The sequence below is a fragment of the Aedes albopictus genome, chromosome 2 (assembly GCF_035046485.1).
Source record: "Aedes albopictus strain Foshan chromosome 2, AalbF5, whole genome shotgun sequence".
Taxonomy (NCBI): Eukaryota; Metazoa; Arthropoda; class Insecta; order Diptera; family Culicidae; genus Aedes; species Aedes albopictus.
In genome coordinates this window covers 297,474,740-297,485,877 of record NC_085137.1, presented here as the reverse complement: position 1 = coordinate 297,485,877, position 11,138 = coordinate 297,474,740, and the positions used below count along the sequence as shown (strand labels likewise).

The 11,138-nt window shown below is 36.6% G+C and overlaps 1 protein-coding gene across 1 annotated transcript in view; it reads right to left on the bottom strand.

Annotated features, from left to right (window-relative positions):
• Positions 1-1,126: 1,126 nt before the first annotated feature.
• The window catches only part of LOC109423770 (ceramide phosphoethanolamine synthase-like), a 34,339-nt gene continuing 24,327 nt past the window's right edge, over positions 1,127-11,138 (bottom strand). The window contains exons 3-5 of the mRNA XM_019698777.3: positions 6,828-7,129; positions 6,520-6,686; positions 1,127-3,329 (exon numbers count right to left, since the gene is read on the bottom strand). Coding sequence (XP_019554322.3) covers positions 2,871-3,329; positions 6,520-6,686; positions 6,828-7,129 — 928 coding nt within the window. The 3' untranslated portion in view covers positions 1,127-2,870. The remainder of the gene's footprint in view (positions 3,330-6,519; positions 6,687-6,827; positions 7,130-11,138) is intronic.

The window sequence follows — 11,138 nt, the reverse complement described above, 5'->3', positions numbered from 1 at the left end:
ACCCTGCAGAAGATTCTACCAGTAAAGTTACGCCATCGGGACACCGTGTTCGATTCTTGGCGTAACTGGGGGGGTTACTATGGGTATCAAATGGACGCACCCTAGTTTGAAGAGCCACCCTACAGAGAAAGTTGTTGTCGTCAACATTGTCATCGTTCGCGACTCGAGGAAAACACGCTGTATTCGATTCGAGAGAATAAATCTAGTTTTATAGTTATAAACGCTCGCATTCTTTACTTCTTCCGGTGTCATCCCCCACATCGCTATCATTTCTTGACATTATCGACTCGATTTTTACTGAAAAAAGGGCGTGTTAACCCTCGAGCGATCGCGCTATTGTATTTTGTACAACACGCTGAAAAAATCTCGCTTTTTATATTCAGTATTAGAGCGGTGCTGACGGTGGTGGGCAACAACGCAATTGGATTGTTTAGTGAATAAAATATTCTTATTTTCTATAGCCTAATCGAAATAGCTCATTTATCTGAGTATAATGTGAATTTATTGCATTCCAATGCCTTTGTTCTGATGGTTAAAATAACAAAACCGTTTCAATATCCGTGGATAGGATGACAGTTCAATCGATAGAATGACAGTTCAACCCGAACAAAAAATTTTCGCCATATAAACTTAAAATGCATTTTAAAAATAGTTCCCGGACTTCAAAAATTATGAAATTTTGGTTAGAAGCGGAACCTATGAATCAGAATCTTTTCTTGTGATTAAGTTGAACATAACTACTGTAACAAACCTACTTTATAACTTTTCAATAGTGGTAAAGAATACGACATGCACTATACAAAGGATACGGGATATACCATGCAATAGATCGAATATTGATCGCAGTGTCCCAAACAGAGAAAAAAAGGAAAGAAAAAGTGTCCAATAAATAAAACATTTGATATTCTTTTATATAACTAACAACCCAAATAACTTTGTTGAAGACCGTATAGTGATCCGACGCTTGTAAAAAAAAAGTTATACCCTAGCCTTAGGGCCTAGGCAAAGTGAGGCGAAGCACTGGGATTTTATTGTTGATATTATTCTCTTACATGTGCATGTGTTGCTTGAAAATGAATGAATCAGGGAAATTTCGAATAAAAACAGTTTAAAATCTACGAAACAATACATTATTTCAGAAGAATTTTAGTTTATTCCAAAAAATTATCTACGGTTCCAAACGGTAAACCTTTTCTTTTTATTTTTTCGATACATACCTAACATTGCCATTCTACACATAACTGTCCCATGCACTTTGGAAATTCAAGGGATAATTTCGCCTAGAAGAACGTTAGATTATTCCTCGATTTTTAACATACATCGCTATTAAAGACATCTTAGGAGAGAGGAAAAATAGTCTTTCCTAATAACGTCAACGAGTTTTACCGAATGTGCGTTAAAGGATTCGCATTTTTCGTTCGTACAAAACGATACGAACGATTTGTTCTTTTATCTTTTGGTTTCCATTTGGTTGGTAAGCTTGCAGGAAGAAGAGTACGTTCACTATAAGTGGTTTCCGTGTGAAAAAACCTTACTACTTTAATAAGGAAGAATGTAAATCCTAGAACGACAGTATTGGTGCTTATAATCATTATTTGTTCGTTTTATTTTTATTTGTATTAAATAGCTTCTGGACTAGATAAACATCTTTCTCTATTGTAAAACAGTACTGTTGGTTTGTGTTTCCATAATCAACCGTTAATAGATGTCGCTTTAGGTATTTTAACATTATTATCTACTACTCTGCAGGATCGGAAAAAGGAGTTGGTATTTTTGGCTTACGCTGCCCTAGTTTGTATAGTTCTCCATTGCATTGAAATATAATACTAGTGCCAAGTTTTTTGAGTCATACTGTTGTTCTCTCTAATGTATTAGAATGATGAGTGCCAAATGATTAAATGGGATGGTAGAAAATTTGAGTTTGTCTCACTCCGCTTATTTAGCCAACTTCTGAGTTATATCCAAAATTTGAATTTTATTTCATTCGAGCCTATTGAAAAACTGTTTATTCTACTGTATGTAAAAAATGTAATTTCCAACAAATCTAACCCAATGTCAAACCTAAACTTGGTATGAAAAATTATGAACCTTTATGGAATATTCACCAAAATATGATTATTTCACTTGCGTCAATACCCGGGTTCGCTGCCATTGTATGGGTAATCACAGATTTTTTCTTGAATTTATTAAACAGCTGTGAAATCTAAAAAAAAAGATATGATAATGTTAGTGTACTTTTGTAGTAGACAAAAGCGCTGAGCATTGAAAAAAATACTGAAGTATTAAAACAAATGCTTGCTTACTGACGTGTCCTAATCATGTATCAGTTACATAAGCGTTCAGTTGATTTTCAATTAAACAGTTTCTCTATCAAATAGATTCAAATTGAGGAATATCTCGTGAAATTTGACTAATAATTAACAACGCACGAAGCAAACTGGTTGGAATCACCTAATTAAATATGTATAGATATCAGGTTTTTTTTTTGCTTTTAAGGAGCCATATTTAAATTCTACTTCATGAAAAAAAGACGTCTGCAAGAGATCAATCATTTTGATTTTGACAGCGAATATTGCTTTAGTTTACTAACAAAATTTTTGTATTTCCTATTTCGTTCCAAATAATATCACATACATACTTGATTAAATTGAAATTATAATAAATAAGATGCTAACCCTCCTTATGCTTTAAATAGTTTGAGTTTTTTGAGATGTAGTAACAAATACATCTATTTTAACAAATAACTTATAACTTCTCATAGCTTAGGCAACATAAACATTCGTAAACATTGGAACCATACCATCAGAAAACAACTAGTAATTTATATGCCCCTTAAAACACGAGTTTAGAAATATTCTATCATTCCGCATTTACAGTTCTTTCTTACTGAGGTCGTTGGCTTTTTCGTCAAGTTCTGGGAAAACTTTCTCCACCGGGGAGTTGCTAAACGATTTCCGCTTCATACTGGCATTATTGGTATCTACGTTTATGTTGTTACATTTGGCGGGCTTCCCATCGGCTGCGGTGGCCGTTGTTCCTCCTGATCCCGCACCTTGTACCAAATTATTCGGGAACAGCAGCTGAGTGTTCGCACTCAACAAGTGCTTATGCTTCTCCCGCAAAGCCTCGATATTGCCATGGGCGATCCAGAAGCGTTGGGCCGTCAGCATACACACACCCTTCACGTACAGAACGCACTCGAACAGCTTGTGCAGCACTCCGTTGACCGTGTCGTATTCATTCGGAATGATACCATCGACCGAACTTTCAAAGTAGCTGAACATGGGGAACCAGATGCGCGTCCGATTCGAGTCGTGGGACATGAGTGCCTGGAAAAAAGATATCGTATTCAATATATAGGATGTGTAACGATTAGGTATATTACTAAAAAGCGAAGGCTTGATCTTTGTGAATAGACTACTAACAATAATATAAAGTATGGAAACTATGCAATCATTTGACATATTGGAAACATTCGTCGGTTCTTTTATGATATTAGTAGAAATAGTTTTTCTCAGATAGTGCCATGAATGGTAAACGCACCCTACCTCGCGAGGTGCCTCTTGTAGGGAGCACAGAAAACACGTGTTACGGAGGAACTTGATTTATTACACCGAAACTAACATAAAAATGGAATCACCTTGTTTTCGAATATGATTAATTTGGGAGCGTGGGATTACTAAATGATTCTAAAGTGATCCTAATTAAAAAATAAATTAAAACTTCATTTCATTCATTTCATTTATTTGGTTTAACATCAAAATAACATAATCTCATATTGATATAAATATACATATGCAGAGGCGACGCGTGGTCTAATAGGGGACCTGTTCAACATTGAGGATAAATTCAAAATTGGAATTTGGTACACTTATGTTGAACATGCATTCCAAAACTGGAAGTGGTGCACTTTTTTTCTGAATAATCGCAGATTTGTAGAGCCAAAACCAATTCGTGGCCGTTCGATTACCGACGTCAGTCGTTTAAGCTTATCATGGTACATACTTGTTTGAGTTTGGGTTTATTTCCCATCCCACTACTGGAAGAAAGTTTCCGTCAAACAACAAATTCTTCGCATAATTCTGGCGTGATTAACGAAACATGCAATCATAAAACTACAGTTCTGTTTGAAAATTAAGGAACTGGGTTATCAGTGCCATTACTTATCTTACGCTCCCAAACGCATTCTATCAGAAAACAAGTGATGTGTAGAATGAAAACGGTGTAGCACTTTAAATTTCTTGCCAAATAATATTGAAGTGTGACTTTTTCTTTGCGCATTCGCGGAGCAGAATAAAACTAAATGTATGTTGATCAATACAAACTACCTAGCCCGGCTAGGAAAAATAAAATAAAAATTGCATTATTTTTAACACAGCAGAACGCAATAAACGCGATAAACGCCAAATGAAAGCACTTTCAGCTTCAATAGCAGGTACGCATGGTTGGTTGGTGCGCAAGCCACGCGCATTGCATTGAAAGCATGCAATGTTTACGGTGAGAAAGCCTCTCTTTTTTCTTCGTTTTTTTCTCTCTCGTTCAAGCCGGTGGGTTGAACGCGATGAGAGACACCGACGCCAAGCTGCATGCAAGTTTACCGCGCTTTTTGACGCAACACGGTGAGAGTGGCTCACACAACGGCATGTTGGTTTAGCAAAAACAGTTCTGCTATAATTTAGTTGTAATCATGGAGCGCTTTTTGATTTTGGGATAACTATTGTCATATTTGACGACATTCACGCAATTAAACTATTTTCTGCTGAAATCCGTTTTCTGCGGAAGCATTGTCATGTGCGATTTAAATGAGTTTAAACTCAATCCTATGCGAATCATTTTTAGCGTCAAACAAAAATGCGCACGAGAGACTCCCAGCATGTGATAGCAAACGTTGTTCAAATTCTCCTGTAGAACGGGTTGATCTCACACATTTACACCTCCAGCCGTATACGAACATCCGACCTATAGGCGATGACAGCGCCGCAGTGCTGCCGCCTGGCGGGAGTTGTATGGCAAACGTGAGAAAAAACGAGACAAAACACGTTTGTTTATACTTCTTCACGCACACGATGACAGATACAAATGGAATTTCCCATTGGAGTGAGTGCATTTTTGCTGCCGTCAGAGCCTATTGCAGTGTGTTGGGGCGTTCATATATGAGAGCTTGTTCAACAGAAAAAGTTGAACTACGGTGCGGTGCGGTGTGCTTGTTTTGCTTCTCGGCCGCTTCACGATTGGTGGTTGGGCGACTGTTTTATAGTAGCGGGATGGGTGGTACGCACCAGATTTTTTGTTCCAACGGAGATGCAATGTATTGAAATCTTGAAAAAACATTTTTTTCAAGTTTCAGTGTTAATATAAAATTTGATCCATACCATTTCCATTTAGGTTAAATTTAAATGGCTAAGACTGGGATGGTCAAACAATTCCTATTTATTTTCTTCCAAATCGAATACCTGTGCAATGAACTGGTTGAACACGCCGACGTGACGCCTCTGTACATATGCAATATACAAAACAATAGTGACGAAAAATTATTAAAAAGTTATGAAACTGATGTAAAAACGACCATATTTTTCTAAAATCGGTCCAACTTTATGTAGAAGAATCTAATCTTGCCCAAATTTATAGCACAGACAAACAGACGTATCACCTGGAACAAAATGCGATAAAATTCATCGTCACGCAAACATAATCGCCCAATGCTAATTCAGGCCAAACATGTCTAAAGGTCCAATCTGCAGAAGAGAGGCTCTCTTTGGTTTCCCTCTCTTTCGTTAGTATCTCAGCTGTTTATTTGTATTATGATTATCTCCTTGCATTGAACGATAGTCAAAACAATCGTCTTTTGATTTGTACTGCAAAAATAGTTGAAAAGTGTACCATTACATTGCAATAATTGAAAGAGAAAGTGAACAAAGAGAGCCTCTCAAATGCAGATAGGACCTATTGAAATGTTTGGCCTGAATTATGCTGTGGTACCCACTGAGTAGATGGCGTTAGTGAGCAAATGTCAAACGGGAGCAAAAACGATGCGAGCGCCATGAGCGAGCGATTTGTGAACTACGGAATCTTTGAATAAACCGTTAAACAGGGAAACCACAGACAAACAGACGTCTCACTCTACTCACTTCCCATCGTTTCCCTTTTTGACGAATTATTCAAATATTCCGTAGTTCGAAAATCACTCGCTCATGGCGCTCGTGTCGCTTTTGCTCCTGTTTGACGTTTGCTCACTACCGCCATCTACTCAGTGGGTTTGCGTACCACAGCATAATTAGCATTGGGCGATTATGTTTGCGTGACGATGATTTTTATCTCATTTTGTTCCAAGTGATACGTCTGTTTGTCTGTGGGGAAACGATGGGAAGTGAGTAGAGTGAGACGTCTGTTTGTCTGTGGTAACATGTTATGTTACAATGAAACATCGTTAAATTGTGCTACCCACGACTCCGAGCGTAAACGCACATTTGCCCTAATGAGCTTGCATGACGACAACCTTAACCATAATAATGTTCTTACCTGGTTGTTGGCCAACGTGTGATAGTAGAGAAACAGTCTGGAGGTAATGTAGAACGCGACAAACACATCGATTGAGTAATGTTCGTGTGCGGCCAGTATGAAAAATATTCCGAACATGTTAAGAAGCCAGGTCAGCGTGTGCAGAAAGTACAAATTACGAGGGGTATCTACAGGTGGAAAGAGATGGGAGACACATGAATCGATTAAAATTCAAATCAGCACTCTCTGCCCAGAGCCAGTCAGTGTCAATTAAAGCCGGCTAAATTCATGCCAAGGCGCTTGCACTGCACTTGTGTATATGTACTTACATTCTGTAATGAAAAAGTTGAGCAATGTCAACGCCACCGTGTGGCCGCTGAACATGTAGTCGCCGCACGTCCTCACGCCCTGGATCGACATTCCCAGTCCACTCCAAATGGTATAGGCCCGGCTGATGCGCAGGTAGATCATTTCCGTAATCCGAACGCTGGAGCTATCGTCGAATTTGTGATCATGTGGGGTGCACTCGAGGTGCGTTCCCGGTACGCTCAGTGACGTAATCAGCATCGTCACGCATCGCAGCAGGAACACGGTACCGGCCAATGCGAAGAAACGCCGTAATAAGACCATTCTTGAACAAAAAAGGAACATGTTACAAAATAGGAGAAAAGTGCACATTAGTAGTACACAGTGGCTTAAGGCTGGTTTTTAGCAATGCTTAAGTATCGTAATACGATTTCAAGAAATATTCAAGAATTCCAAAACACTTGTAGCCGGACAACGTCTTCTATGAACTGATATAATAATTTTACAAATTCTATAATTGTTTTAGCCAGATTATTGCCTACGAATTCCACTAAAAATTATTCGGCAATTAAATACACCAGAGATTGCTGCAGATACATTAAATTTCACCAGAAATCTACCTGTTCAACAAACGTGAATTCTTGTATTTTCTCAACAAATTAGCATGTAACTTGTAGAAAATGACGAGAATAGCCGTTTCCATTCATTTTCAATTTGATTCAGAACCTGAACTCTCCGCAACTTCAAGTTTTAGGGTCGTTGAACAGGTAAAAAGTGAGGTTACGAGACGTCACTGAATTTCACCGGTCATGATCTTGAAAACTTTAGTAAAAAAAATTGAAATCATTTTTATATATTAAGAAGAATGGCCAAAACAAATCAGCATATGAATTCCGTAGAATTGGGTGGTGCGAAAGCTCGAGTGAACAAGAGTACGTTTTAAAATGTTCGCACTCAAAATAAATTGTTTCTCTTGGGCGCCAATATCATTTGAAACCATCATGAATAAAAGTTTTGCGATTTAAAATTAATGAAACATTTATGATAAGAAAAATTAAACTAGCGCAGAGGCAAACAATTCGCTATAGTAGAGAAAAATACATTTTATATTTTTATTTATTTATTTGACAAATATGTACTTGCTAAGTAAGGTAGAACCTTTTGAATTGGAATTCAACACTATTTATAAATTTTTAACTCAACTAAACAAACTAATTCCTTCTACTGAAATGCTGTGTGCACTGCCTGCGGAGCTCAACATTAATAGAAATTTGGATTTCGAACCAGTCTAGTCACAGTGCTCGAAATCGATGATTTTGCGATCAAAATTGAATAACTTTTTTTAGGTAGGTTCTAGAGGTTTTGCTTGTTCTACAAAGTTTTTCTGCATGTTAAAAGGCGTCTTCTGATAAAATGTAATTAATGATTAATCCCCCCAGAAGTGAGATAAAAATTTTACTTTTTCAAAAAAAAATTTTTAGAGGTTTGACGTCTTTGGCAAAGTTGTAGCTTATTATAAGAGAAAAAACCCGATTTAATCCCCCTATGGTGAACAGAACCCTTCTTACACTTATTAAAACTATTGTTGTATTATTTGTATTTAACATATTTATTTTGTGTGATGGACCAAAAGTTCTAGAAAATATTGTGGATTTGGCATCTAGTGGATTGGTTACCAAAATAGCATCATGGACCATGGACTAAACTTCCAGAAATGCCAGACACCTTCTAGAATCTTGAATGAAATTTAAAAAAATAGTGTACGTATTCTGGAATATTGTATTTTTTGTTAACTGCCAAAAGATCTTGAATCGATTAACAAATGGATAAGCAAATCAGCGAGATACACTGTGTCTAATATCTCTTAATCAGTCGAATAAATTAGCTCCGAAGTACTTGGTATTCATGATTATGGTGTAACAAGGACAAAAATGATATATCTACTATGCTAATCAGTTTTGGAATTAGCTAGTTATTTCGGATGTCCACACACTTATTTTAGAGTCACTTGTTCGGCTGTTCTATTTTCGGTAAAAGTTCGGATTACCGAAGTTCAGCACAGTTTTACCGAAGTTCGGCTAATTTTTTGACGAACTTCGGTAATATGGTGCTGAACATTCGGTAATCTGAACTTTTACCGGAAATAGAACAGCTGAATACGGTACTTTATTTTAAGTGTGCAGTTCTTGCATTTTTCCCACAATACATAAATTCAAAGCTTTCATTTAACATATTGTTAGTTTTCAAAGAATTCCTGTTTATTTGTAATTTGTTATTTATAATTTTATTGAAAACAATAACCTGCTAGTATACACTTTATATGAGGTCAGTAGTCAGTCAAAAGCTTATGTGGGATAACAAACGAATATAATAATAAAAAAACCCGATTTAATCCACCTATGGTGAACAGAACCCTTCTTACACTTATTAAAACTATTGTTGTATTATTTGTATTTAACATATTTATTTTGTGTGATGGACCAAAAGTTCTAGAAAATATTGTGGATTTGGCATCTAGTGGATTGGTTACCAAAATAGCATCATGGACCATGGACTAAACTTCCAGAAATGCCAGACACCTTCTAGAATCTTGAATGAAATTTAAAAAAATAGTGTACGTATTCTGGAATATTGTATTTTTTGTTAACTGCCAAAAGATCTTGAATCGATTAACAAATGGATAAGCAAATCAGCGAGATACACTGTGTCTAATATCTCTTAATCAGTCGAATAAATTAGCTCCGAAGTACTTGGTATTCATGATTATGGTGTAACAAGGACAAAAATGATATATCTACTATGCTAATCAGTTTTGGAATTAGCTAGTTATTTCGGATGTCCACACACTTATTTTAGAGTCACTTGTTCGGCTGTTCTATTTTCGGTAAAAGTTCGGATTACCGAAGTTCAGCACAGTTTTACCGAAGTTCGGCTAATTTTTTGACGAACTTCGGTAATATGGTGCTGAACATTCGGTAATCTGAACTTTTACCGGAAATAGAACAGCTGAATACGGTACTTTATTTTAAGTGTGCAGTTCTTGCATTTTTCCCACAATACATAAATTCAAAGCTTTCATTTAACATATTGTTAGTTTTCAAAGAATTCCTGTTTATTTGTAATTTGTTATTTATAATTTTATTGAAAACAATAACCTGCTAGTATACACTTTATATGAGGTCAGTATTATTGATTGAACAATAAATTCCCATACACTGGTCAAAAGCTTATGTGGGATAACAAACGAATATAATAATAAAAAAAGGAATTTATTGAAATACTCTTCGAAAGATATGTCAGTAACCAAATGTCCAATCCAAATAAAATTTCAGAGCCTTTTACAAGGATACTGTAGCTTTCATTTGGTGCTAAGAGAACCCAAATCGGTTGACAAACGGCTGAGATATTTATTATGATACACTTGGTCGAAAATCTCTCAAAAGGTTAACCTGTATTACTCCCAAGTACTCTTTGAAAGATATCTCGAATACCAAATGTCCACTCCTAATAAAATTGTATAGGGTTCTACTAGGATGTTATAGCTTTCATTTGGTGCCAGGAAAACCGAAATCGGTTGACAGACGGTTGAGATATTTATTATGATACACTTGGTCAAAAATCTCAAAAAGTTTAGTTGAATAACTCCTAAGTACTCTTCGAAAGATATCTCGGTAACCAAATGTCCAATCGAAATAAAATTTCAGAGCGTTCTACTACGATGTTGTAGCTTTCATTTGCTGCCAAGAGAACTCAAATCGGTTGACAGACGGCTGAGATATTCATCAATATGCGAAATGTAAAAAATCTCTCAATAAGTTAACCTATATTATTTCAAAGTACTCTTCGAAAGATATCTCGGTAACCAAATGTCCAATCGAAATAAAATTTCTGGGCGATCTACTAGGATGCTGTAGCTTTCATTTGGTGCCAAGAGAACCCAAATCGATTGACAAACGGCCGAAATATTTATTATGATACACTTGGTCAAAAATCTTAAAAAGTTTAGATGTATGACTCATAAGTACTCTTCGAGAGATATCTCGGTAACCAAACGTCCAATCGAAAAAAAATTCAATAGCGTTCTACTAGGATGTAGTAGCTTTCATTTGCTTCCAAGAGAACTCAAATCGGTTGACAGACGGCTGAGAAACGTGCGTGACTTTTTTTTGTAACGCACATACACACACATACACACACACACACACATACAGACATTTGCTCAGTTCGTCGAGCTGAGTTCATTGGTATACGAGACTCGGCCCTCCGGGCCTCGGATCGAAAGTCGGTTTTTCGAGCGATATTTATACCCTTCTTATGGGTGTAAGAAGGGTAAA